Here is a 27,123-nt window from a genome sequence, read left to right as displayed (position 1 = left end):
CGAAAGTGCCGCCGAACCTGCATGACTTTCGGCTGCAGAGGACTTTCGGCCGCCGAACCTGCCGCCGAAAGTGCCCTGTTCAGCCATTTCTTGCATGTTTTCATGTGATGTTTCAGGATGTTTTAGGGGGTTTTTTGGGGAGTATTTTAGAGTCATATTCATGTATGTTTGGTCCCTCATTTGAGTCCACCTGTGTAGGTTCGGACCCGAGGAACCGAGACCCCCAGCAGTGAGCCAGCTGCTTCAGAGTCTCTTCAGAGCTAGCCAGAGGTGAGTGGAATAAACTTTAAGTTTTAAAGCAAATTAATGAAATATTTTAGCATGATTCACGCATCATGAATGCCATGAGATATGTTAGGTTGTTTGCATTAGAATTCACGAATATGTTGCATTGCATACTTTGTTGTTGATGTGGATGAATGTTGAATGACCCATTAGCCCTTGTATGTCATGATAGCCTATGTGAGTCCAGGTGTGCCTGCTACGGCTCTACGCCCCTGGCACTATGACATATTATGGAAGTCCGGGTGTGCCTGCTACGGCTCTACGCCCCCGGCATGTATAAGTAAGAAAGATAGGGGCTAAATGGTGACAAGTTCATCCTTGTTGTGAAATGTTTGTGTTATGGCGCATACATGAAAGCATGATTTAAATCGATGTTTTATTATTCTGCTCACTGGGCTCTAGTAGCTCACCCCACTCCCTTTATCCCCAGAGTTGCAGGTACAGGATAGATCAGGAAGTTGGCTAGAGTGAAGTTAAGTCATGTACGTTGTAATAGATAGTAGTGGACATGAACATGATGTAATGAATATTTATGACCATGTAATGTAATGAATGAATTGATGATGTATTGAGGACTTTAGTAGTGCTTGACCTAGAGGTGTGTGAATCCCTATTATGTACAGAGTGTTTAATGAGTAATGATATTAATGACCATGATTATCCAAGCTGATTTGTATGATGATGATACCCCATTGGAGTATTTGATGAGGACTTCAGTGTGGGGTTTATGTATGATTTTGTGCATGCACAGGTTTTGCTTGGATAAGAGAAAAGAAAAATTTTTACAGATCATGTATATGTTGTTATGTATGGGATTCCACAGGTTTACAGGAGGTATGTAGGCTTGCTACGGGTCCCGGCGGCCTTAAGCCGATCTGGATCCTAGCGCCGGTAACGGGTCGGATTTCCGGGTCGTTACACTAATGCAATGCAATACACCCTAATATAACATGGCATTTATGATGCATGAATCATGCTAAAAGCTTTCATTAATTTAAAAACATAGTTCAGTTCCACTCACCTCTAGCAACTGCTGAATCACCTCTGAACAACTAACTCTGTGGGCCACCCTGGTTCCTCGGGTCCGCACCTACACAGGTAGACTCAAATGAGGACCAAACATACTCTAACATAGCTATAAACATCTCCCCAAAAATCCCCTAAAACATAATAAACATGCATGGCAAAAAGGGCAAAGGAAGGCTGGAAAGGCACTTTCGGCAACAGGTTCGGCGGCCGAAAGTCCCTCCAGAGCTGAAACTCAGGCACTTTCGGTGGCCGAAAGTCCTTTCCAGATCCGAAAGTCCAAACTTTCGGGGGCAAGGTTCGGGGGCTGAAAGACCTCCAGAGCCGAAAGTCACCCACCTTCGGCGGCATGTTCGGCGGCCGAAACTCCCTCTAGAGCCGAAAGTCCAAACTTTCGGGGGCGAGTTTAGGCAGCCGAAACAGCCTCCTCAAGGGGTTCGGCAGCCGAACAATGCTTCGGAGGCTGAACATTGCTTCGGAGGCCGAACCTGGGTTTCCCAGATAGGCAAAACCTGTTTCAAACTCAGTTTCCCAGCCTCCAAAGCCTATAAAAACACCCAAAACATACATACCACTTCTCTAAAACGTGCATATACCCTTTTCCATGCATATAGGGGTCTAAAACCTTGTTTAAACCCCACAAACAACATCAAAGCAACACATATAGCATATGGTCAACATATACTCAAACTTCTAGATCCATTCTAAACATGCCATAAAACTCTCTTAAACCCTTTAAAACATGCTTAAAACATAAGGGGAGGTGAGGATCCATGCTTACCTCTTGAAGAACGAGAGGATCGATGGTTCTTTCTCGAAGATGTGGAGGAAAAAGATCCAAATTCTCAAAGTCTTTCAACTTTGCCTTCTTTTGCTCAAAACTTCAAAAACCAAGTTAAAACTCATTAAAGCTTGCAAGATTTGAAAGAACAAGATGAAAATAACCAAGGGAGGACAAAACCTACCTCTGACCAAAAAGAGAGCTCAAACACCTTCCATTTCCGGTCAACGAGGCTTTTATAGGTGGCCAGCCGACTCTCCTTCGGTGGCCAAAGCTGCATGCAAACCTCCACCACCTTCGGCAGCCGAAGTGGGGATTCGGGGGCAACAAAACTATGCAACTTTCGGCGGCCGAACCTGGCAATTGCCTCCTTAGTCTTTTCCTTTTTAAAACTCAATTTTCTTAATCACAAACATTAAAATATGTAAAAACATTTTGAAAAACTTCTGTTTTACCCTTATGGAAGGCTCTGACATCCTTGAATCCCAGATTCCAACGGAGATTCCGCCGGAAAGTAGGAAGTTCGATGCCGGGGTCTCGCCGGGTATTACATAGCTAATCCTACATTATAAAGAAAGTGAGATAGTGGGTGTCCATGACATCCACTTTGACGCTCAAGTCAGTAAACTGAAAAAGATAGTGGATGAAGAATTTGAAAGTATTTATGTGGGAGAATAGTGTAATTTTATCTCTGTGACCATCTCTTTTTTATATCGTAAGAAAATAGAGATAAATATGATATTTCATAATAATCCGGTAATGATGTGATCAGCTCATTGGTAAGGGGATCTTCACCAGTTAATTGGTTGAAAATTCCGTAATCGCAGGTGTAAAGGGAGATTTATTGGATTATAACTGTTTAACGGTAACTTTCTTATGGAGACTCGCCCTGAAATTAAGAGGGCGAGTCTATCCGGCCTGAAGTTGACTTGTCCTAAAGCCAACCCGAAGTGCTTTGTGTCTTCTTTTCTATGAATGAGATTGTGTATAGGTTTACCAGATTTTTGTCATATGGCTCTATCTTATAGTGAGAGCTCACCGCTTACTTTAGGCGAGTTTTATGTAACATTAGAGGTTTTTCGCTGGTCTTCAATTCTTTAAATTCGAAGGTGACAATTGTTTTCATGATTTGGGGCATGTTACTTGTTTGTTCTGGCTAAACGCTCAATGTCTTGGCTTTTTTCTTATTTGCTTTGCCAACCATCCAGGTCCAAGATCTTATCTGGCAAAAATTGATCCGAGTGATGTAGTAATATTTTGACGAGTTTCTGGACTCTCTCTAGCACCAACCAACCCTGGAGATCATCTGGGCATCTTCTAGCCCTTATGAGTTTCTTGGCCTTTTTCCAACCTTATCGGGATTCTGGGCATTTTTCAGCCTTATTTGTGCTTCTGCGCATTTTTCCAACTCTAACGAGCTCTTTGGTCTTTTCCAGCCCTATCGAGCTTCTGGGTATTTTTAATCTTGACGAGCTTATTGGTTTTTACAGCCCTGACGATTTTCCTGACTTTTTACAATCTTGACGGGTTTCCAATCTTATCTATACATTTTTCCAGTCCTAACGAGTTTCTTAGCCCTTTTCAGCCGTATTGAGCTTTCAAGCATTTTCAACCTGACGAGTTTTTTACCATTTTTGCTTGCTCTGACCAGCCTGGCGAAATTTTAATTATTTTCATCATTGCAAAAAGTTTTAGACTTCCGATAGTCATTGTAAGAGCAGTGACACATGCCTGTAATTCTCTTTATGAGATGAGGCCAATGCTCTTGATTACGTGATAGTCTGAGCATCAAATGTCTGAAAAACTTTTTATAAAACATGAATAATTTTCGGTTGGCCTGTTATATACTTGTCTTGCAGCTTGACATCAAATATTTCATAAATCTCACATATTATAGTTTTTAATCATATTATATTAGTGAATCACATATTAATACTATAATATATTTTTATATATTAATTATACATGTATTTTTTTTGTTAAAAATATATAATTAATAACTATATATATAAAATAATATACTCTTTTTGTCCTATAATTTTTATCTATATTTTTTTTATTATTTTAAATTTATTATTAATTTTTTTATACTATAATAATATATAATTTGAATATTATAATTCTATTTAATTTTATTTTATATTTAAAAAAAATTTTAAAATATTTTTTAATATTTTAATATGAATATAACTAAAATTTTAATAAAAAATTTCATAAATAAAATGAATAAAGAAATATTTTAAAATATGAGATCTCTTAAATTGATTCAAATACATTTATTTTAAAAGTTAAATTTGTGACCGCATATATTAATATTATTTTAATATTAATTATTTACTATTTAAAATAAATATAAAAATATTATAATTTTAATTTGTAAAAGTTAAGATTTTAACTGAAATTAAAATTAAAATAAAAATTGAAATCATACCAAAATTTTATATTGAAATCATACTAAAATTTAATTTTAAATATAATTTTAAAAATTAAAAAATTAAAAATTTAATCCTAATTTTAATTCTTAACAAAATCATCTCAAAACTGAAACCGAACGGTACCATAATCAACCAATCGGAGCATTTAGAACGGAGAGTAAAACAATAGAGTTATATTCCAAAAATGCCCCTAAATGTGTCCGTTAAGAGCAGCTTAGTTGAAGGACATTATGGTACATAAGATGGACCCGAATTAAGCGCGCTTCAAACGGTACGAAGTAGTTTCCGCAACGGCAGGAGTAAATAAGCCACACAGTAGATGAAAACATGCAACTCCAAAAGGCCATGTATTCGATATTTGTGTTTCTCTCTCACACCTAAAAAATAAAAAATAAAAAAAATAAAAGAAAAAAAAATTAAAAAAAAAGGGGAAATAACCAGAGACTCACAAACAGCCATTGTCTTGCTCCCATCTTTGAGGAAGAAACAGCGACAGCCACCCAAAAAGAAAAAGATCACAAACAGAAACTAATATCTTTTTCTTTTTTCAGCCCCGAGGAGACATGAAGAAGCCTCGAAGTGGCTCCTTAATACTAAACGCTATTAGATGCCAAAACATCAAAAACAGAAACATCGATGCTAGCAGCAAGAACAACACTAACAATAACAAGAATAACAGGAGAAGCTTCTATGAGCTATCTTTGTCCTTGATTCTCTTGCTTTGGTGCCTTGTCTTGTTGTTCTACAGTAGACTTGGCCTTAGCCACGAGAATGAAGGTCTGATTTTCTATCCCTTGATCTACTGTTCAATCTATCATGTAGACTGTAGTTTTTGTTTCCTGTCTATTACCTATTTTCTTGTTTTGGGTTTTCTAGCAAACCCCATTTCTTCTTCTTGCTATAGATCTCTGTTTTGGTTGCCCAAAAAGCTCGAGGAAATGAAAATGTTCTCAATAAAAAAGATAAAAAAAGGAAATAAGAAGAAGCCATTAATTTCGCTGCAGTTTAGCAGCTGAATTAAGCACTGATTATATTTGGACAATTATTTGTTCCATCACTAGGTGAACCAAATGGTGAAATTGCATGGGATTTGATTGAAAGGATGCTTATTGATATTCTTCCCCTCATGTAATGATGCCTTTTAAAAATCATGAAAGGCTACATTACTTCAATTACCAATTATATCTTTTTTCACATTATTTTAGGTTATCTTTTAAGGAGCTGAAGGTACAAGCATCAATCTTATGTGATTGTTGAATCAAATTGTTTCATTTATCTTATGCATATTGGAATTAAAAGGGTTATATGTTTTATTTTTTCAGGGAATTTGACTCTTGTTAACAGAAGCATATCTGGTCCTGATGTATTTAAACATAAGGTTTGCAATGAAACAGTTTCACACATTGCAGAGAGAAGCTATAATAATACAAATGGAGTGCTGCTAGAGCTTAATCTGTCTTCCAGCTGTGACAATTCCACGGTTCATATTAACATTGAAAATCAGAAGTACTCAATTTCAGAGACTAATAGGATAGAAGAAATAATATGGAGTTTCATAGGTTACAGATCTTTAGTGTGTAAAGCAGAAAGACTGGATGGATGGGAGCCAGGTAAATCAAAGGAGCTACCTGGTGGGAGAACTCACCATTCCACTTATCTCAATTTGGACGAGTTTCGTAACATAACAAGGCAAGAGAAAGGCCAACAGGTGAGCAGTCAGCTTGTTAACATCACTCACCGGCTTGAACCTGATGGAAAAGAGTACAACTTTGCCTCTGCTATGAAGGGGGCAAAGGTTGTGGCACATAATAAGGAAGCAAAAGGAGCAGATAATATACTGGGGAAAGATCAAGATAAGTACCTAAGAAATCCTTGTTCTGTGGGAGGGACGTTTGTTGTTATTGAGCTTTCAGAGGAGACATTGGTTGATGTTGTCAAAATTGGAAACTCTGAGCATTATTCTTCTAATTTCAAGGATTTTAACTTGTCTGGAAGTTTAAATTATCCAACTGAAACATGGACTCAGTTGGGAAACTTTGTTGCTGCTAATGTCAAGCAAAGTCAGAGCTTCAAGCTGCCTGAACCCAAATGGGTGAGGTACTTGAAGTTGGACGTAATTAGTCATTATGGATCAGAATTTTACTGCACATTGAGTGTTGTTGAGGTGTATGGAGTAGACGCTATTGAGCGTATGCTTGAAGATCTCTTTGTGTCTTCAGGAGAAACTAGTCCCAATAAATTGCCTAAACCTGATGCAACTGCAACACCACCATTGAGGCCAGAGTTGGGCCCCACTGATGAGAAAAGAAATGGAAAAGTTCAAAATGGGGCTGATAGTGCTACTACAGGGTCAGAAAAAATAGACGATTCTCAACAGCTCCATGCAACTACAATGAAGGATACTGTGACTATAAGCAAGATTCCTGATCCTATCCCTGAAGTTAGACAACAGCCAATAAGCAGAATGCCTGGTGACGCTGTTCTAAAGATCTTGCTGCAGAAGGTGAGGTCACTTGAGTTGAACTTATCTGTGCTGGAGGAGTTTATCAAAGAAATGAATAGGAGACAAGGAGAAATTTTACCTGACCTTGAGAAAGAGCTATCCAGAATTTCATTTCTTTTGGACAAGAGCAAAGAAGAAATTAATGATCTTAAGGAATGGAAGGAAAATATGGTACTTTCAACTTTTATATTTTTGGAAGAGAAGGAATGATATATGATTGTCTAACCCTTCAATCCTCTTCTCCATTATCAGGATAAAGGACTTTTGGCCCTTGAGTCATGGAAAGCTACTGTCACATCTCGTATGGATGCGTTGGTCCGAGAAAATATCATGTTGAGGTTATTTTCACTCATCATAACAGATCACATGTTTGCTACAACTTAGTTAGAGAGAATTTTATTAATTCAATCCCTCTCTGTGTTATTTATAGCATTACATTTATCTAAACAGATCATTATCTCAACTTTAACCTGAAGGTATCAAAAGTTGGAGGATTGTTAACAGATATGATTTTGTATGCTCTTTCTGAACTGAAGGCAACAGAGTAACTCTGGCTAGCATCAATTCCTGTCTGAATAAAAGGGGGTCTATGAGATATTGCAAATTTATATATCTGTTCAATTCTCAAACTAATAGCTTATGAAAGATTTAGAATGAACGCTAGGAAATTATGTGTAAGAGGTGAAGGATGAGTTTTCCTGATGTTTGTGCACCATAATGAATATTTACTAATTTGAAAAGAAGAATTGGCCAATCAAGCCTTCTTGCAATAACTTGACTGCTTTTGCTTGTAGCTGGTCCATGCTTAATGACAATCCTTGATTTGCTTGTAAACCAAAATCTATGCAATGTACATGATATGTATTTTGTGAAATTCTCCTCTCATCACATTGAGATTTTACATTTTTCTTTTTCATTTCATTGGCTGACAAGTTTTCCATTTTCCTTCGCCTTCGCTTCTTTCTTACTGCAGATTAGATGTTGAAAAGGTTGTAAATGATCAAGCAAATCTAGAGAGCAAGGAGCTTGCTGTATTAGCAGTGAGTCTTTTCTTCATTTGCTTTGCAACTATCAAGCTAGTTTCAGCAAGAGTAATGAAGTTTTTAGGATCTTCTGAGTCGGATAAGGTACGCCGAACAAGTAGAGGTTGGGTTATGATACTTATTAGTAGCACAATGACAATATTCATCACTCTCCTCTCTAGCTAGTCCCTTCCCTTCTCTCTGTAACTTGAGAATTTCGTTTCAACATTTTTTGGAGAATCTAAGTCGGATACTATATGCCGATATGTTGAGTTTGGGTTTACGATGCTTGTAAACAGACTAGCACTCGTTAACCTGCTTTCTAGCTATCTTTGTAGCTCTAGAAAAAATCAGATTTTTCATTCATATCTGGCCTTGGCCTCTATTTTTGTAGCTTTCATTCTACTTTAGAAAATGTTGATATGTTATTTTTATCTTTTGCTTGAATCTTCCCTACCCCCCGCTTTTTTCTTTAAAGAGAAATCCAAATGAAAACAAAACAAAAAAAAAGGAACTGTTCAATAGTTCAAGAGAATTGGGATCAAGCAGCAGAATTCCTTGGTCCCAGTTTTGGTTTCATGCAATTTAAGACCGATTTTAATCAAATCAAATTGATCTATTTTTATTTCAGTTTTGAGTTAGGCTCGTTTATGTCAAATTGAAACTGGACGGTAGCCAAAATTATTATTGCTGTCATATTTTTCTTTTTTAAAAAAAAAAAAAAATTGTAACCATATGGACTAATGTATAAACACCCACATGGCGCCCTATCAAAATAAGCTAAAATGGAGTATAGTATAGTTTAAGCTAAAAGAACCCATAAACATTGAAATAACTAAACCAACGATTATCATGATCCATTGCTGTAAATTCTTCTTCTTCTTCCAAGAAGCCTCGACTCTGCAGGAATCAATTAAACATGTGAAATAAATAGTGTTTATAACAGAAAATATAATATTGATATTCATCAATTTCGTGTTAACCATGGTGACCAAGATCACTGTAACTAAGATTATGATCACTTGTGCCTGACTTTACCATATCAGATTTCACTATCACAATGATATAATTTATTAAAGAAGTTGTAAATGCAACAACAAAGAAGGAGAAGATCCAGATCCGTAGAAAAGTGGTAGGATTTCTTCTAGCCACAGTGGGATGATGCAGCCTTTCCATTTTATCAAACTGGAACATCTTTATTATTTTTCCATGAATCGAGTTGGCACTTTCTATCAGCCCGGTGTTGATATAAAGCTGCAGCTATCGTGTGATGAAAAATTAATTTGGACGGGTTCTGCCTGCTCTTTCTCATTAGCCATGGGGAATTGGCCAACAATTTCAACAGGTCAGATCAGCAGAGCTTATTTGTGGACTCGCTCTTTCAAGACTGAAGCTGTGTCATTGATATGTCGTCGGGCTCTTTCCACATTGGTTAACAGCCTACTGTGTTGAGCTAGCCAAAGGAACATCTAATCCGTTGCGGGCTGGCCATTTCCATATTCTTATCCACTGCCTGTTGCTGTTTGCTGCATCCACCTCTGCAAGAAATACAGATTTAAATTAAAAATACCTGAACTAGAATATTTCCTAACTAACCTGTCTTCAATCATATGTCCAAGGGTGATGGAGTGCTTGCAATTTGAAGCATCACAGAGGCAGGAAGCCAGTCACTGAAAAGGGATCAACGCCATGCACTGTCTTGTCCAACGAAGTCCACCACAACTTGCCCTTTAAACTCACTTGGTGTCCTTCGGGTACTCAGCGCCGAGAGCTTAACTCCATTTTGAATCCACTCACCTTCTCAGAATTTGATTTTATTACCATTACATAAAGACCAAATGACTCCCTCCCTAAACTTATCCCAGACCTTAGTAATACCTCGCCAAAGGTTCGAAACATTCTTGGCCTTGACATGGGTTGGTAAAGAATTCAGTGAGTTTGTATTTGGAGCGTACAACCTCAACCCAAAAATCATTTAGATTGCAAACAACACCCATGTTAATTTCATCACGAAGGCCAAGTTAATAATCCTAGCACTCCTGAAACCAAGACCACCACTCTTTTTGGGTAGGGTGACTTAGACTCCATGGAACCAAATTTACCTTTCTTCTATTCTTTGTATTGCTCCAAATAAAACCTCTACAAAATTTGTCAAAATCATCACAAATAGAGATAGGCAGGTAGACTGACTGCATAGTATAAGGGGGAAGAGAAGCGAACACAGACTGTGCTAACGTTACTCTTCCTGCTAATGATAGCTTTGATGATTCCCAGCAGTTAAGCCTTTTTAGGAATTTGTCAAGGAGAAATTGATAGGTTCCTCTGGTCTGTCGGGCATGTAAGAGAGGCACTTCTAAGTACTTTCATACTTATAGAGAGGCCAATTACTGTGCAAACTGGTAAGCCAAGAAGGCACCATATTTTCCGAATAGTGTAAAAATCCTGAAAGACCCACCTTTGGAGCCACAGCCTCAACTCTTACTAGTTTCTACAGTAGCACTTAGAGCCCCGGGGTTCTGACCTTTTAACCGAAAAAAATCAATTTAAAGACGTAACGTTTTAAATATCAATTTAACATGTACGTCTTTTCACAAATTTCAAAGACAAAAAGATAAAAAAATCAATTTTTCAAATTTTTTAAAACTTCGAAAGTAAATAAATAACAGAAACTTCTCCATTTTAAAAATAGATAAAAGAAAAATCAACTTTTTAAACTTTCTAAAATTTTAAAAGGAGATAAAAGACAAACTCTTTAAAATAACTAAATATTTAAAAATAGATGAAAAAATTAACTTTTTATATTAGAAAGTATATGAAAATAAAAAAAAATAAAAAATTTTAAAAACAACCACAGAAGTATTGAAACATACTCCTTAAACTTTAATATTATGTTGAAAAATCAAAAGGAGTCTTGATATTATTATTGAAGTAAAAATAGAGAACTTAGAAACAATTATAATAATGGGTTCAATTTAGAATAAAAATAGATATTTAAAATTAAAATAAAATATTCAAAAATAGAAAGTAAATATTTAAAAGTAGATAAAAATATAAAATCTTGAATACAAATTATAAATTAAATTTATATAAAATATGCAGTAACAAAATAAATATAAAAGCAGCTGGAATTTAAACTTAATAAACATATTTCAGAATATGATATTATTTTTATAAAAAAAATAAGAGAAAAATAAACATTAAATTTTATTAAAAATTAAAATTAAAAAATAAAAATTTATTTTTAACAATCATTTACAAAAAATTCTCATTTTTTTTCATTTTTTAAAATTTTCAACTGCAATATATTTTTTTATAAAAAAATAAGTATTATAAAGTTAATATTTATTCATACTTAAAAATAAGTATATTATTTACCTTATAAAACTCTTTTAACTTCACTCCATAAAAAAAAACTTATCAAAATAAACTTCTTATAGCAAAATATCTCTAACAGCAAATAATAAAATTTCTCATAAAAGTAAATTATATTTATAGATTTAATTTGATATTTCATATTCGAGTCCCCGATTTTCAATTTTGAATTAAAAAGAATAATAATCTTTTAATTTTCAGTAATATCAATATTAAATCCGAGTCTAAGGGGACACTGCAGTGGAAGGGATATTGGAGTTTTATCAGCAGAGCAGAGAAAGAAGACAGCGGCACAATTATTTGAATCTCGGCCAAAGGAATATCTTTTTTTCAAAAATCATTATCCTTTTGGTGCCATAATTTTTATTTATCTCTTGAATCTATAAATTAATTATTATAATATTATATTATTTTATTTTTAATTTTAATTTTTTTTAATATTTAATAAAATTTATATCTTTAAAATAAATTTAATTAAAAATTAAATAAAAAATTATTTTTTTGTATAAAAAAATTTGAGTGAATAAAAAATTATGGATCAAATAGAATAATAAAAGAATTAAACTAGTAATTTTTTAATTTAGAAAAGTTAACGTGAAACGACAGCATTTTGGTTAATTTAATTTCTGAATATTTTAGGAAGACACAGAGACGGACGGGCACACGTTCGGGCTGCTTCTCCAGTCAGTTACGACTCACGAGTTACAAGCCCCACCATCTCTCTCTCCCTCCCTCGCTGTCTTTCTCTCCAACCTGCAACCAAAATTCGACTCTTCCTCTCCACCATTGCCCAATGTCCACTAGGGTTCCTGAAACCAAATTAAATTAAAAAACATTGAACTTCTGAAAAAAAAAAAAAGAGGAAAAGCCAAACACGAGATTCCAATTAGGGTTTCGTGTTCTTCTGCGTAGCTTTAATGTCTTATGAATGGAGATTACTACCTCGACTCTCACTCTCGTTTTCTCTTCTCAGCCTTTCCTCTTAGCCTCCTCTCTTACTATCCTCTCTCTCATACTCGCCTTCCTCACCATCCGATTGAAATCCCCCAAATCACATCCCTCTTCTTCTCATGCCAAGTCATCCAAGTCTTCTAATACCTGTAATTGTTGCTGTTCTTGTAACGGCTCCATAAAGAATTCAGATTCTTCTATTACTGGGCATCTCAACGGTGGTTCTGCGGGTATGGTGGCAATGGTATCTGGCAAGGCGGTGGAAAGGCAAACAGGGGCGTCTATGATGGAGCAGTTGGTGCCTGAGATTACGACACATGCACTGAGTTATTTGGATTACCTTAGTCTCTGCAGATTGTCTATGACTAATTCGTTAATGCGAAAGGCTGCTAATGACGATAATGCCTGGAAAGCCCTTTATCACAAGGTATATCAATATGTTTGCCTTATATGTGTATATATGGTGGGTCTAAGGGTTATATGTTGGTTGCTGTTGAATTTTGGTGTTAACTGTGATCGCGGAAAAAAAGTATGTATATGTAATTAATTGTTCTTCTTTCTTCTCGGTTTTTATTTCTTTCCAAATTTTGTGCCGGCGGAAGGGGGGAGGGTAATGTGAGCAAGTCTGGGAATTAGAGAATGCGCTTGAAAGGGGCTAATATTGGTAATACGTATTGTTTAATTTGGAATCTCCTTATGTAGGTTGCAGAAGTATCTAGGATCATAGCTGATTTTTTCCTTCAGAGGACACTAAATTTTTACTGTTTTTGTAGATATTTTGGGGCTTTTTGTTTCTTTTTCTTCCTAGAATTCTATGAGCTCTGCCTCTGCCGGCATTTTCATTTTCCTTATGTTTCTGGTGTCTGAATATGTGATTTTCTTTATCTTAACGAGCTCTTTAAGTTACAAATTAGGGTTTTAAAATTATAAAATTTTTTGTCCTTTGTCCGTGTACCTGTTGATGAGTAGTTGCTATTTACTTTTAGTGCTGTGGCTTTCCATAGGTGCATAATTTCTTTTTTACTTTTTTACTTTTTTGTCTTAGGATTTTACATTGGAACAGGATACTGTGACACCTGTTAACGGGTGGAAGGCTTACTATGCGGCTACAAGAGCCATTGTGAATGCCAATACAGAATTTTATAACATCATCAAAGAAAGGTCTCTTCCTGCAATGCATCGTTTTTGGCTTAATGCGGATTATGTGAAGTGCATTCATGCATCTGGGGAACTCTTCTCAGGGTATGTGATTATACATGTGCTAAATATTTAATGCAAATTACATGTTTTGTTGCGGTGATAAAAAAATTCTCTAGTAATTTCTTGATTTTTGCTTCTTTTTAAGTTTAGACTTTTTGGACATAGTTTATGATGGGAATTGTTGAATGACTTGATTGTTAATGCCACATGTGTGTGTGTGATGCAGTTATTGGACGAAAAATAATTATTGAAAACTCCTGTAGACATTGTTAATTTATATTGCATTCACATTGTCAGAAGTGAGAATTTTAATGTTTACTGTGTCAAAAATTGTATACAAGTTAACCCATTTAAGGAGCCGAGGAGAAGGATGTTTATGAATGGGAAAGTGAGTTGTTACTGATTAATATGGTCTATGAATTAGAAATGATTTTGCTGCAGCTAACTGCTAACTCTTTACTAAAGTCTTTTTGTGCAACCTTTTTAGTTTTTTCATGTGGACTATCAATATGGAGTGAGGCGTGATTGAGTTTTTACCATCATGTGTCCTCCTCTTGAGTTGAGAAGAGTAAGCATCTTTAATATGTTTATAATTGTAATTGTCCCCTGGATGTGTAGAAGTATATTAGAAATGAAGTTGTCTGCTCACCTATCGTGATTCATGCTTTCCTTATTCATTGCAAAGATATTTTATAATAAGAAGGCATAAAGGAATCTAAAGTGAATTAACAAGTTTGGTATGGAGTAATGACTTTGAACAGTATTACTAGAAGAGGAAGGGCATTGGAAAAGCTCGGGCCTGTTTATTGTGGGAAACAGCTTTGCTTCAGCTTATTCTTTCCTTCTTTCAAAAATTTTTCCCCCTTCTTTCTTTTTTTCTAATTTTCTCCTACTCATGATAATCTGTTTCAGACGAGAAAGTGTTATTCCGAAGAGGTATGGTCTTTGCTAAGGATAGTTAGATACTGATTTTTACCTGCAATTTTCAGCTTAATTGGGATTTCAGGATTCTGAAATTGATATCTACCGTGTTGTGCCTCAGTTGATAGTTTTTGCTTTTAATGTTTGATTAAGACAACTGGAATTAGACATGTTTTGCTCATGCAGGTATAATGCTGTAATGCAGAGTTGGCAGCTTGCATTTGATTGGGAGCAAGGGCTAGACTTTCAGGTTAGGGATGTACGTGCTCGGGTACTGACTGACATGGCTTGGGTTACCATGAAAACCTATGTTCACATGGACGCTGGGCCATTTATTGTATCTAATGTCTTTGAGTTCCATAATGGTCGGTGGTATATGGTGCACCATCACAACTCAGTGATGCTTATTGACGGAGATGTCGACCAACAGATTGTGCATGCATAAAAAACGAGATAATGATGAGTTGATACCAGTGATTAAATCCAGTTGCAAAATGGTGGTATTTTTCAGGAAAAAAGTTCTTGAATTTACTCTCTGAGTTTCTTCAGCGAAAATCCTATTAAATATTTCCAACCTCAGTTTTGGTTGCTGTTGGGTAGAAAGCCGTCTCTCCGTGTCTCTCTCTTTGTGAATTTCTTTCTTATCCTTTCTGTTTATTTTTTAGTTTGTAATTTTTTGGTAAATTCATTTCCAGTCTCTGATATATATAAATAGAAAATGCAAACTGTTAAAAAGTATAGCTATTACTCGATGAAGCAAGGGACAGAAGATTAGAAATCGAATGGAAGTCAAACTTCAATGTTTGGTGATGAAATGGATACGCTGTTAACATCAAAAGACTTGCAGTACAGCCAGAGAGATGAATGGATGAGGTGGTCATGCTTGAACTTCATTGAATCCTTGTATTTCTTTTGTGCTTCCGCATTAAATCATTCTTCTTTCCCCGTTTCCTATGATTGAAAGTCTTCAGCTGCATGTTAAAAGAATATTAAATTTGTTGTTTCTAACCAGTGGATCCGACCTCTCTAAGCTAGTAATTGAAATTGTCAATGTAGGAATTATAAATGTCAGGTGATCATTTAGATAGCAATGGTTGATGACGGACGTGAGGTTCCAAAGGTCAATGCAGCGTGCAACCATTTTCTATTTCTCAATTGTAATACAATCTGCTTGTTCTACATTTGTTAAAAATCTACCTCCATGATAATGATATGATTATATGCTGCTGTTCAGAAAAATAAAAAATGAAAAAAAGCCACCTGTGGAACCAAAGATTCATGATTGTCTTTGCAGCTTTGAACTAGTTACTGTGGCCTGTATCTATTTATTTCCTTGTAGTTGTAGACTGTAGTTTACACACGTTAGTGAGACAGAGAAGGAATGAGAGGAAGAGAATGGCAATCAGCCTGCTCTCAAACCCAAAAACGCATCAGCCCCTTATAATGATTGATGTAACTCTAACAACTCTCATTACTAGGTTTTACTTGAAATTACATGTTAAAGAGTTTTTTATCGGTTAGATGTTTATAATCTTCTTGTAGGTTCGGTAATATCAAGTTAGTAAAAAGTAATTAAGAAAGTGAGGTAAATATACATAATAAAAATAAACATGACATTTTCTATTACTTTGACCGAATTTTCAGAACTACGTGATTAATTGGACAGCTGATTAATTAATATTTTTGTTTTACTTTCTCTTTTTTAATGTGTGAAAGGTCAAATTCAGATTTCTCTCCTTTTTCTTTTATAAATTTTAACTTAGCAAAACAAGTATGCTGTGTAGGATTCAAAACTACGACGTAGCAATCATCTAAAGTCGATCGTATATAAAAAAAAAAAAAGTTGCTTTTCCAGCAATGGCCTTAAGTTTAAACAGTAACGTTATAGCAAGTGCTTTTACAACAATGGCCTTAAGTTCAAACATTAACACTTAAACCCTAGGCCTGGTTAGAATAGGCAGATCCATTATATCGGTTTGATTTAAATTTCGAGTTCCATTTCTAACCAGATCTGGTTTCGGCCGTAGGACTAGATGAGTTAAATTAACTTAAGGATAATTCTGTATCAACACATTGATACACTGCACATCAGTAAAAAATCTGAGTCAAGTTGTAGTGCTGAAACCCTCTTTGCTCCTCGAAGTTCACACTCTTGCAGCCATTCTCGCTCGAAGCTTCCCTTCCGCGCTGAACCACAGATACCAACCAAAGAGATTCAATAAACTGTGTTTTTTTTTCCAAATACGAACTTCTAAAATGGAAACACAAGTCGAAGAAGGGAGCAGGGAACCGGAAGTCACTAAAGGTTTGGAAAAGAAGATCGTGAAAATTGTGCGCAAGATACTGAAGAAGGAGAACTTGTACCAGTTGACGGAGAAAAAAGTTCGAGAAAAGGCATCTAATGAGCTTGGGATGAACCTCTCCGATGAGCCCTTCAAGTCTATCGTTAGGCGCGCCGTCGAAGATTTCCTTGAAAAGCTCAGAAATCGAGCCCAAAAGGCAGTTGACTAATTGAGGCCAGTGTTTACTGCTTTTATTACTCTTCAGATTGAGCTTTGAAATTTGATTTCTGTTTTTTTTTTAATGGTGGATGATAGTAGTTTATGCATGGAATGGTTAGGGAATTGGAGAGATCATTAGACCTGATATACTCTTTTTGGTTGTGATTTGTGAACTAGTCGGGAGCTTATATCTTTTAATATTCTCGCAATTGGAGTGGAAATTGGGATGTGGAATGCATTTGCTGTTGGAATTAATTTGCTGTCAATGTAATAGAAGGTAAGGTATTAAAAACTTCCCAATCCACCATTTTTGTAGATTGAGAAAGCGGAGTTTTAAAGATTTTAAAACCTCCTAAAACCTGATCTCCCTTAAAAAAACACTTCCCTCAAACAAACCCAATACTTCAAGAACCTATAGATTTATATTCGAAAACTTCCAAATATAGTGTTAAGTTCATCCTATCCATTCATCCACTCCACTTTTGAGTTCCTTCTGCACATGATGTATGTTAACTTTCAATTGTTTTCACTGGGGTAGAAAGATTGCTTAGGGATTGGTTCATGGCAGTTTTAAGAGGCAGGAAAGAATTTTGGGCAGGTGTCTCTAACTTGATACATTCTCAAATCAACTTTGTATTGGTACCAATATATTGGTCCTTTATTTTAAAAATCAGTGGGCTTCAGTTAGGACCTTTCAGAACCAGAACTATAGTTCGTTGAGGTTTGTTGGTTCTCCATCACCTGAGCTTTATAACGCCTTTGTTTTTTAATCACAGAGCTTTAAAATGCTTACTTGAATTGATTGAGCATTTTGTGCTTATTTTTTTGGAAAAAAAATGATAAACCAAGTTCATATCCAATTCTTCAATTTTTTTTCTCTATCATATCTGCCCAGTAGTTTCTACTCTTCTGCCTTCCACATATCATCAATTACTTCGTGCATGTAAAAAGAGCTTTGTTCATATGAATTCTGCAATATGTAAATTTGGAAGCTTAAATAGCATGAGAGGAATATTTACAGACCCAATATGGTTTTTGGTCATGTTATTATTGATTCTATCCATGCCTCTTGTTTTTGTGAAGAGCAAATGATCTCCTTTTCTTTTCTTAGGATATGCTTGCTCAGTTTTCTTACCATTTTGTGCTTTGTCTGCAGGAAAACAAAAGATCCAAGTATATTCCGGTGGATTTGAGGTGTAATTTTATTAGAAAGCTTAAACTTGCTTGACTTAGCTTGTTTCAATACCAGGTGAAGAGCCTGTTTTTTTGTTAGTAGTAATCTGCTGCAATCATCTGCCATGGTCTGCTTCTTCTTGACTAAAATTACTCAAAAAGGTAACAGCTTTGTGATGGAACATCGAATTGACCTAGGATTTATCTTGTGCTACTTTTGTTCTTTTGCATCTTTTATAGCATTCATCAACTTATATTTCATTATTGTTTATCTGGAGTCCACTCGTCCTTGTTTGTCCAAAGCCAAACCATACTTGTCAATTTTACAAAGACTCAGACCAGAGCAGAACTTTATCGTATTGAAAAGAAATTAGCAAAGTACAACTAATATCCATTTCATAACAAGCTACTCCTGGGTCATAAAATGAACAAATTTCGTGATCAACATGTCCCTCTCACTGCTGGTTTTGAACAAGTGAAAGCAATGTTCTTCCCCTTTGGTCTCATAAAACTTGACTTTCCCACACCAGCCGCTGTTGCCCAAAATCCTATAATAGTTCTCTGTTTCTCAGCCAATCTTTCTCTGCCATACAAACCAACACTTTTTTACACCCCAGTTTTGATAAATTCGGATCCACTGCCGGATTCAATTTCAGATCATCATCACATCCTGAACTAGTTGGACACAAGTACTTATACATTTTATCTTCCTCTTTGCCTGCGAAGAATGGATGCACAATTAGTACTCCAATTATCTTCAAGCCACCCAATCCAATGGCACCGGCTTGAACTGCAAGCTATATTAGCCCCAGCACTCTCCCCCCTAAACAACCCGCCCAAAATCCACATGCTTGTTGAGCCATGGTTCGGGCCCTAGATCATTCAAGTGACTAGCTGTTAGTAATATGCTCTACAACCAATTTGTTGGTTGTAGTTGGATATTTATTTTCATGTATTTTAAGTGTTTAAATACGCTATATAAGACTGTTATTTATTTTTAACATTAATTAAATTTTGAGTAAAGATAAAATACACGAGACCATACTATTGTGCAAAGAAAATTATAATGTGATTATAATTGTGAGATTTCTATTGCATTTAAGTAATGTCTCCAAATGTTTTTTGTCGATATTGTTATCGTGATTGGACAATGATTAGAGCCGCTGAGATTAGTACATATTAGGTTCTTCTCTTTTAGAGGAAGTAATTGATTTCATAGGTTGAGATATGTAGGATATCTAGAACTAATATGTGTGTACTTATTTTATAAATAAGTGCATTGAATTGATCCGTCCGTGGGAAATAATATGTGTCTATGGATTACTAAGTGATGGTCGTGTAAGTGATTTTTAGCTTGAAATCAATAAATAATCTTATATAGGGACTTTTATATTTTTGATCCATTACACATTACTTGATTCATGATTATCAAATGGGAATAAATTGAATATATTAGAAACTGTATGAAGGTATTTATATGATTGAGATAGAATTCATAACCCTAGGTTAAATTAGAGAATGTCTCATTTGTTTATATGTTAGCATTGATTATGAAATCTTTCGTAGCGTGATTTGGAATTTCATTCAAAAGGTCACCTTTTTTGGGGACATTTGTGATAAAGGGATATTAATTACATTGAATTCACTGAAAGATTAAGTTAAACCTTTTGACATTTGGAATATTTGGGCAGTCTTGACATGATATTAGACAATGTTCTTGATGTTCAAATTAATTAATTAATGAATTATATTTGATATCAACATATTTAGAACTTAATGAATTACAAACATAAAGAATTGCATAAGAAAATAAATGAGAAGATAAATTTGTAAATTGATATTGGGATGAAATTGTAATGTAAATAAATTATGATTTAATTAATTAAATAGGGATTTAATTAAAACTGTATAAGATTTACATGGTTTACTTATTAAATTTCTGAATTATAGTTATAATTTATTTATTTAATTAACTTAATAAATAAATTATATTATGTTGAAACTTAGAGTTTTAGTATAAAAAAAAATCTATGAGAGTAATTCTAGGCAGAGAGTATTTAGATTTTGTAGGAAAGGCAGAAAGTTAGCACTCAAAAAATTTTTTTCCTCTCAATTTCTTAAAATTATTTTAAAGTTTTTCAATTGTTATTCTGTATCCTTAAAACTGTTTTTTGAGATTTTTCAATTGTTATTCTGAATGTATATCGTTAGAGTTCAAACACTTGAGTGGTTTGTAATTTATAACAGTCTAATCAAAACATATTTAACGATTTGTGTTTTGCGATAATTTAATTAAAATGACGAATGATTTTATATTTTATTATAAAAGGAATAAAAAATATTTATTTTTTATTTAATTATTATTATTATTATTTCGTTTAAATGTGATTCGTATTTAAAAAAATTTTATTTTTTTATTTTTTTAATTGCATTCAATCCTATTAAAATCCAGCAATCCATTCGAGACTGAGCCATGAATCGTCATATCCAATTGGCAGAGGGTGCTCTTGAGCCAATCTATAGCCGATTGAAATGGCAATGATATTAGAGTAACCAAAAAAGTAAGAAAGGTCTTAGGCACAACGTCAAATGATGATCCAATGCAGAAACCTCCACCATGGTACTGGACGAAGAGGGGCAATTGTTGGTCTGGGTCTTGGAGCTTGGGGATGAAGATACGAGCCCTGACACCAGTCTCAATGGAGACCACATCTCTGGATTGTACCTCTGTTTCTGGGTCTAGGAATATGGAGCGTGCTCATGTACCTATGTATTCGACCATCCTTGTAGACTTTGAAGAAGGGTGGAAAATCATGGGTTATTTCACTGGCGCTTGATGCCATAGCTGTGTAGAAAAATGGAGAGGTGAGATTTTGAGGTTATGGAGAAGTTTGGGAGCTATGATGAGCAAACCTTCTCTTTATTGTATTGGAGGGAAAAACTAGTAGGTGGAGCCGATACCAGGATCTATAACGAGGAATGGATTTTTAATGAAAAGAAGGTGTGGTGTCAGTGTAGGTGTAGCACCAAGGCATCTTATCTGCAAGTCAGCAAGTGGCAGTTGATTTTGCATAAAATATTTTTTTAAATATAAATTATTTTTCGCGAAGAGAGTTTTAATTTTATATAAATTTGAATTTATATTAAATATATCCTTTAAAATTACAAATATATTTAAAACAATATATTTAATTTTATATTTTAATTAAAACTAATAATAAATAAATTTTTTATTTTTTGGTGTTGTGAAGGAAAGTAGACCGAGTATCGATTTTGTCTGTATTGACATCCGCAATTCAAAATTGAATAGAAGAAATGAATTCGAATTAGATATCAAAAAGATGTTCCATGTGATTCTAGTCGATTATGATTCAAGACTGTTTAAGAACGGGTTCAGTTTAATTCCATGGGACTTCAATTTTGATTTAAAGCGATTCTGATTTTGGTTTTTAAGTGGTTTAGTTTGAATCGGAAATGAATCCACTCGCTCTCATTTTTTTCAATCCAATTTTAACTGAACGTATCTCGCTGACTGAACTATTAATTTCAATCTAAGATCAAAAGGAGGGACCGAAAATAAATTTCTATTCGAATCAATAAACAATTGACTCAAATTGGTCCGAATTAATTAAAATCGGTCCAATTCAGAGTCTAGCCAGGTTAAGACGAAAGAGCACTAGTACAGTATCCCTTCCTTCACAGCAGCTAGTAGTACAGTAAAGAAGACAAAAGGATCCCCCAAACGTCAGAACGTACGATTTCCCTAATTGGTAATCTGGGATTGCCACCGTCACACAATCAGAAAATCCAAGATGGAACCCAAATTGAAAATACAAATCGAGCAAACAGTTAGGGAAATCCTCGAACAATCCGACATGGATTCCACCACGGAGTACCAGATTCGGAAGATGGCCTCCAAGAAGCTCGACCTCAATCTCGATGTATCCGAATACAAGGCCTTTGTACGCCACGTCGTTAATACTTTTCTGGAAGAGCAGAGAGCCAAAGAAGAAGAAGGAGACAAGAGCAAGGAAAAGGAGTTCGACGATGATGGTGACCTTATCGTTTGCAGGGTCAGTTGCTTTTTTCTTTCATTTCATTATTAACTTTCCTTGTGGTTTTTAAATGGAAATCTTTTTGGGTGGAATTTTTAGCTATCGGATAAGAGAAGGGTGACGATTCAGAACTTCAGGGGAACAGCCTTGGTATCAATAAGGGAGTTCTACAAGAAAGATGGCAAAGAGCTTCCTTCTTCTAAAGGTTGGTTCCTCTCTCTCGCTTTCTCTATCTTCCCCTTTTTTACTTATTTTTGCGTTTGGTTAAAATGGTTTTTAGTTTCTTCTTTTTGTGATATTGTTTGAAGTTATATATTGCATTCCTAAATGGTGTTTGTTTAATTTAAATTCCGGAAAGTGCTGGTTAAATTCAAATTCCATTATGGGGGTAGCCGGGTAGGAAATGGTAGCAAAAATAGCATTTATTTTCCAAATCAAAGAATTGCAATGAGATTTTGTAGTGTGGCTATGAGTGGATATTGGTAAAGTGATAGGTATTTAATTGACACAGAAAAGCATAGTTAGGAGAAGTTGTCTGTATTTGAGGGGTCAGTCAGTATGGTCTGAGATGAGTTGTAAAGATGTAGGCTGTGGAAATGTCATTGTGAATCTTGCGGCTCCAGGACTTGGGTTTATATATGATATGATGGACAAGGACAAAATGTTTCCATAGCATCTGTCAGGGGCTCAGCCCTACTACCCTCTCAACAGCTGGAATCAATATTTCCAGTTTTGTAATATTCTTAAAGGATAGTGAGTATTTATTGTTCACTGATTTGCTGATGTTCCATTGGGATCTACCTTTCTGCTGTCCTCATCTGGTTGCAAATTCATGTTTTCTGTCATTTCCTTGCTCCATCTGAACAACAATTTGGTGCATCAGGTGTGACATTCTGTTTTTCATGCCTCATAGTTGTGTTGTGTTGTTTCAAGGACATACTATTCCAAGAGTCTAACTAAAAACTATTTTACCATACTAAGGTTTTGAATTCCAATGTTCTCATAATTAAACTTGATTTATCCGAAAAATATTATGACATCAAGTCCAAATTATGAACCTAGAAGAAACTTTTTTTTTCCATTGAGAATAAATGGAAATAGTGATAAAAGAAAACTTTATAGACACGCATGTGTTGAGGATAAATTGATATGGAGTAGAAGTTGTTGCAGAAGACCTTAGGCAACAACTCCAACTCTGTATGACGTTTGGAGGAATGTCTGTGAACCAACTTAGGGTAGCAGCCCCTGTGAGGCTTAATGGAAACTGCTGAAGGAAGAAGGTAGAAATTGCAGTTAACAGTGGACCATTAATGAAAACTAAAATATGTGTAAGGTTTCTTCTTTTATCTTGATCTTATGAATCCATCTACAAGGATTCCATTTTCCTAGAAAGCTCGGCTTATTATTTCAATGAGAGAAACATGATGCCTGTAAGTGTCAAATTAAGGTTTTCATACAGTTAATCCATTTGATTTGCTACAATATTGGATTACAGTCATTCCTTTCAGCATGTGGATAATGAACATTGGTGTGTTTCCGGTGACTTGTTTTCATAACTTGATGTGAAGAACTGACTCTAAAGGTGAAATCTTTTCATTTACATGGGTAGAGACACAAATCTGGATGATTGCAGCTCTTTTGAGTACATGATACTTAGATTGATGCTTTACCTCCATAATAAGGCTAGTTTAACAAATTTTGCTTTTCTACTTTAGAAGAATTTCAATTTTCATGTTGTTAATGTGAAGGGCCTAAGGAATTAAACTTCTGCTATATGTTCAGGGATAAGTCTGAAAGAGGAGCAGTGGTCAGCCTTAAAGAAAAATATCCCTGCTATAGAGAAAGCCATAAGGAAGATGGAAGACCGGCTGTAATGAGAGGTGCAGATTATGTATTGACGATGCATGGGTGTTGAAACTTTGGACCTCTCTTGAGAATGATACCATATTTTGGACCTCTCTTGAGGATGATACCGTATTTTGGACCTTTGATTTTGCTGCTGGTTGTAAAGTGATATACAGTTAAGCAGATACATGATGCTGCTTTCCTGTAATTGTAATGCCTCAAGAGGATTTACAACTGCTGGTATGTTCTTGGAAGGACAACCTCAAATTAACGTAATGTTTGTTTTGTCTGTTTCCATTTCTTTTTTGAACTTATTTCAGAACTTTTTCCATGTTGAGACTATCTCAGTTTTCCGTTCATATTACTATTATACCGAAGTTAAGCAGGTAATAGGAAAACACAAATAAATAAAACTAGAAACCATGGTTCTACTTCTAGAGATACATATCCATATAGATGCATGAAAGGAAACAATGAGTTGGATTCACAGTTGATCTCCGGCTGTCACAAGGTATCTTGAGCTACACCTCGTAATTTGTTATTATTGCCACAATGGTGGTTGGCTATTACAAATTACTGCAAATAAAAATCCTGGAAATTAAGGGTGTACAACGCTCAATTGCATGAGTACCTATAACATCTGTGGCGCTTGCTTCTGATTATCGAAATTGTTTTTCGATTCCAAGAGGCGAATGAATTAGATAGAACTGTTGTCGAGCCATTGGTTTTTCAGTGTAATCCAATTCATGGTTTTGGAGAAAGGAGAATGAGCCTGATTCTTAATATTCTCGGTTCTAATCTGGTTCAGAAATTCATATCCAACCTGAAAACCTGGCAGCCGGCAGGATCTACCTAGCGGCTTCCATGGATGGGGTGAGTGCATTTTTCCCTCTGAAACTTTACCAAGCACACAGCTAGCCTCTGAGACACAGGCTTCAAGCTCTCAAATTCGGCTTCTACAACAGCCTAATAAAAGAATTCCCAAGTCTCAAACTGCTCATAACACCCACGCATGCTTCAAAAACATTTTTTTTTTTAGACTTAAAAGGCATGAAGCTTTTTTAATTAATCATTACAACTACCACCATAGCTAATTCGCATATTTACATGCACAATACTTGGAGAGATAATTCCCCTAGTATCCTAACATTATACAGAAAGTAACATTAGGCTTTTTCTTTGGCCCCATCAATGGGAGAAACCTTAGAATACACTAGAGAGACAAGGCTTCCAAGCCAATCCCCAAGAGCTCTTGCTCCTTCTGGGTTCCAGAGTAGCGGAGCTTGCAGCCATTCTCATCTTCTCAATCAAGGCTTCAGTATTCCCCTGCTCCGATAAAATTTCCTCCAATTGCTTGGGATTGATCACCAACTTCACTTTCCAAACTCCATCCCCTTGCGACGGCAGGACCTTGACAGCCGGTCCATTCTCTTCAGCCCCTTCTAAATCCACTAATGGTGCCGCATATGAAATCTTAGGTGACTCGAACCCATCAAGAAACCTCGTACGTTGCTTCCTTGAAACCCCTACAGGCATTGGCATCTCCTGAAGTGGAAGAAGGTAGTAAAATTGGCCACCAATAAGGTACTCATAGCTAGACAGTGGAGACGAGGCATTTCCCTGCCTAAAAATGCCATATCCTGGGTATCCATCAAGGACATCTTTAGCTAGTTTAGGACCTTTGAGCCCTATAATGCGGTCGGAGTCTGTGAATATCCGGATATCATTAGGACAATCTTCAGTTACCCCTTTTACAGAGCAATTCCCCATGATAATTTTGATCCACTCTCCAACCAAAAAGCTTAAGTTGACATTTATAAATACTGAGGAATCTAAGCAGAAACAAGTGGAAGAAAGACAAGGAGAAGTGATGACAGAAGAGACGATGCAATTGTACTACTTTTTTCAAAATGTTGATCGGCGGCATGTGATAGTATACCATTGTGAGAATTATTTAACTAAATTCTCGAGGTGATCCAAAGCTAAGGGCAAAAGAATAGAATGCTAAGGTAGGTAAAGGGGATTGAATTTGAGCAAGAAACGACATTTCATGAGCGGCTAAATTCAAAGTTTCAGTAGTAGAGCATTTGCATTTTCGGCTGCTAGGCCTCTAAAATCTGCGACAAGATAATATGCTAAAGTAAACTAAGGACAAACTTTATACGTATCCCGTGACGAGGATTAACTATTAGTTTATTGGATGTATTAGAAGGAGTTTGTATCTTGTTATTAATTATTCATTCAAATACTACCAAGTCCTATTATTATTATCGAGTAAGTCCACTCAGCATTTTGGTATATATATGCACCAAAATCATAATATATAAAGGCTCTAGCCATTTTCCACTATCAAAGCCTGCAGGGTACAGGGAGCAGAGACCTCACTCAGCCCAAAGCCCAGCTGGTTAGACTGTCCCAAAATATAGGACTGGGCTTTGGACTTTGAATAGAAACAGTATAAATGGTTTTCCATCTTGAATGGAAATTAGTTTATCATAAGCAAAAACATTATTTGTGCACAAGGTAAGGTTTCACTCAACTAAAATCATTGAAGATTTTCATTACTACTAAAACTAAAAGTTTTTACAAGTATTCAGTAGAAATAATCATAAAATGGATAATTTTAAATAAAATATTTTTTCAAAAATATTTAAATAAAAAGTGAAAATATAACATCTTATTAGATAACTAGATGTTATTTAAGCCATAAATGTAAATTCAACATATATATTCTACTATAAAATGCAAACGATGATATTATGTAAAATGTCTATATATTATAATAAATAAATAAGAGTAAAATATTTATGTAAAAATAATTATATTTATTTATAAAAATAAAAAATTACTAATTAGTTATTAATTATTTTATTTTTATTAATTGGTTCTACCATATGGACTATTTTATGTGGTACAGGGATTCCATGGTTATAATTTCTTGTGGTAACCTAGCTTGCGTAGAAAATCTATCTTATTCCAATATGGCATCGATCTAGACGTCCACCTGGGCAATCCAGGCACCACACACCAATCCTAAGGCTGAGAAAAACGTA

General features: G+C 35.3%; 5 protein-coding genes and 2 pseudogenes across 12 annotated transcripts; 5 read left to right on the top strand and 2 right to left on the bottom strand.

Annotated features, from left to right (window-relative positions):
• Positions 1 to 3,143, top strand: part of LOC122723133 — a 14,381-nt pseudogene extending 11,238 nt beyond the window's left edge.
• Positions 3,144 to 4,901: 1,758 nt separating this feature from the next.
• Positions 4,902 to 8,495, top strand: LOC110609896 (SUN domain-containing protein 5). Its single transcript, XM_021749729.2, has 4 exons — positions 4,902 to 5,304; positions 5,850 to 7,201; positions 7,283 to 7,368; positions 8,004 to 8,495. The coding sequence occupies exons 1-4, from the start codon at positions 5,091 to 5,093 to the stop codon at positions 8,236 to 8,238; spliced, it is 1,887 nt and encodes a 628-aa protein (XP_021605421.2). The 5' UTR covers positions 4,902 to 5,090; the 3' UTR covers positions 8,239 to 8,495.
• A 3,573-nt stretch (positions 8,496 to 12,068) lies between these two features.
• Positions 12,069 to 15,450, top strand: LOC110609602 (F-box protein SKIP8). Of its 3 annotated transcripts, none has more exons than XM_021749299.2 (3): positions 12,069 to 12,802; positions 13,439 to 13,617; positions 14,683 to 15,450. In XM_021749299.2, exons 1-3 carry the CDS (start codon positions 12,353 to 12,355, stop codon positions 14,939 to 14,941), a joined length of 888 nt encoding a protein of 295 aa, XP_021604991.2. In that variant the 5' UTR covers positions 12,069 to 12,352; the 3' UTR covers positions 14,942 to 15,450. The 3 variants fall into 3 exon arrangements, with proteins under 3 accessions (XP_021604991.2, XP_021604994.1, XP_021604990.2); XM_021749302.2 differs by having other exon boundaries at positions 12,070 to 12,802; positions 13,421 to 13,617; positions 14,702 to 14,888; XM_021749298.2 differs by having other exon boundaries at positions 12,071 to 12,802; positions 13,421 to 13,617.
• A 1,000-nt stretch (positions 15,451 to 16,450) lies between these two features.
• Positions 16,451 to 24,365, top strand: LOC110610010 (mediator-associated protein 3). Of its 5 annotated transcripts, none has more exons than XR_006349926.1 (6): positions 16,451 to 17,012; positions 17,175 to 17,274; positions 18,154 to 18,332; positions 20,623 to 22,243; positions 22,325 to 22,430; positions 24,008 to 24,365. XR_006349926.1 is itself a non-coding variant. In XM_021749865.2 (2 exons), exon 1 carries the CDS (start codon positions 16,753 to 16,755, stop codon positions 17,005 to 17,007), a length of 255 nt encoding a protein of 84 aa, XP_021605557.1. In that variant the 5' UTR covers positions 16,473 to 16,752; the 3' UTR covers positions 17,008 to 17,012; positions 18,154 to 18,431. The 5 variants fall into 5 exon arrangements, 1 of the variants encoding a protein (XP_021605557.1); XR_006349925.1 differs by having other exon boundaries at positions 16,453 to 17,011; positions 17,178 to 17,274; XR_006349927.1 differs by having other exon boundaries at positions 16,453 to 17,011; positions 17,178 to 17,279.
• On the bottom strand, positions 18,577 to 21,013 carry LOC110610011 (annotated as a pseudogene).
• On the top strand, positions 21,872 to 24,365 carry LOC110610055 (RNA polymerase II transcriptional coactivator KELP). Of its 2 annotated transcripts, XM_043953870.1 has the most exons (4): positions 21,887 to 22,243; positions 22,325 to 22,430; positions 23,835 to 23,907; positions 24,008 to 24,043. In XM_043953870.1, exons 1-3 carry the CDS (start codon positions 21,983 to 21,985, stop codon positions 23,873 to 23,875), a joined length of 408 nt encoding a protein of 135 aa, XP_043809805.1. In that variant the 5' UTR covers positions 21,887 to 21,982; the 3' UTR covers positions 23,876 to 23,907; positions 24,008 to 24,043. The 2 variants fall into 2 exon arrangements, with proteins under 2 accessions (XP_021605619.1, XP_043809805.1); XM_021749927.2 differs by lacking the exon at positions 23,835 to 23,907 and having other exon boundaries at positions 21,872 to 22,243; positions 24,008 to 24,365.
• Positions 24,140 to 26,672, bottom strand: LOC110610054. The gene has a single exon (XM_021749926.2). It carries the CDS (start codon positions 25,838 to 25,840, stop codon positions 25,274 to 25,276), a length of 567 nt encoding a protein of 188 aa, XP_021605618.1. The 5' UTR covers positions 25,841 to 26,672; the 3' UTR covers positions 24,140 to 25,273.
• Positions 26,673 to 27,123: the final 451 nt, after the last annotated feature.

Source organism: Manihot esculenta, chromosome 2 (genome assembly GCF_001659605.2).
Source record: "Manihot esculenta cultivar AM560-2 chromosome 2, M.esculenta_v8, whole genome shotgun sequence".
In the NCBI taxonomy this organism is placed as follows: domain Eukaryota; kingdom Viridiplantae; phylum Streptophyta; class Magnoliopsida; order Malpighiales; family Euphorbiaceae; genus Manihot; species Manihot esculenta.
This window is presented reverse-complemented; position numbering and strand designations above follow the sequence as displayed.

What these genes read in the sequence shown, in the direction of transcription:
- LOC110609896 (XM_021749729.2), top strand. Translation starts at nt 5,091, where the DNA reads ATGAAGAAGCCTCGAAGTGGCTCCTTAATACTAAACGCTATTAGATGC. An exon ending in CCTTAGCCACGAGAATGAAG is followed by an intron (nt 5,305 to 5,849) that starts GTCTGATTTTCT and finishes TTATTTTTTCAG; the next exon opens with GGAATTTGACTCTTGTTAAC. An exon ending in AGGAATGGAAGGAAAATATG is followed by an intron (nt 7,202 to 7,282) that starts GTACTTTCAACT and finishes CTCCATTATCAG; the next exon opens with GATAAAGGACTTTTGGCCCT.
- LOC110609602 (XM_021749298.2), top strand. Translation starts at nt 12,353, where the DNA reads ATGGAGATTACTACCTCGACTCTCACTCTCGTTTTCTCTTCTCAGCCT. An exon ending in GGAAAGCCCTTTATCACAAG is followed by an intron (nt 12,803 to 13,420) that starts GTATATCAATAT and finishes TTTTTGTCTTAG; the next exon opens with GATTTTACATTGGAACAGGA. An exon ending in TCTGGGGAACTCTTCTCAGG is followed by an intron (nt 13,618 to 14,682) that starts GTATGTGATTAT and finishes TTGCTCATGCAG; the next exon opens with GTATAATGCTGTAATGCAGA.
- LOC110610010 (XM_021749865.2), top strand. Translation starts at nt 16,753, where the DNA reads ATGGAAACACAAGTCGAAGAAGGGAGCAGGGAACCGGAAGTCACTAAA.
- LOC110610055 (XM_021749927.2), top strand. Translation starts at nt 21,983, where the DNA reads ATGGAACCCAAATTGAAAATACAAATCGAGCAAACAGTTAGGGAAATC. An exon ending in GTGACCTTATCGTTTGCAGG is followed by an intron (nt 22,244 to 22,324) that starts GTCAGTTGCTTT and finishes TGGAATTTTTAG; the next exon opens with CTATCGGATAAGAGAAGGGT. An exon ending in AGAGCTTCCTTCTTCTAAAG is followed by an intron (nt 22,431 to 24,007) that starts GTTGGTTCCTCT and finishes CTATATGTTCAG; the next exon opens with GGATAAGTCTGAAAGAGGAG.
- LOC110610054 (XM_021749926.2), bottom strand. Translation starts at nt 25,840, where the DNA reads ATGGGGAATTGCTCTGTAAAAGGGGTAACTGAAGATTGTCCTAATGAT.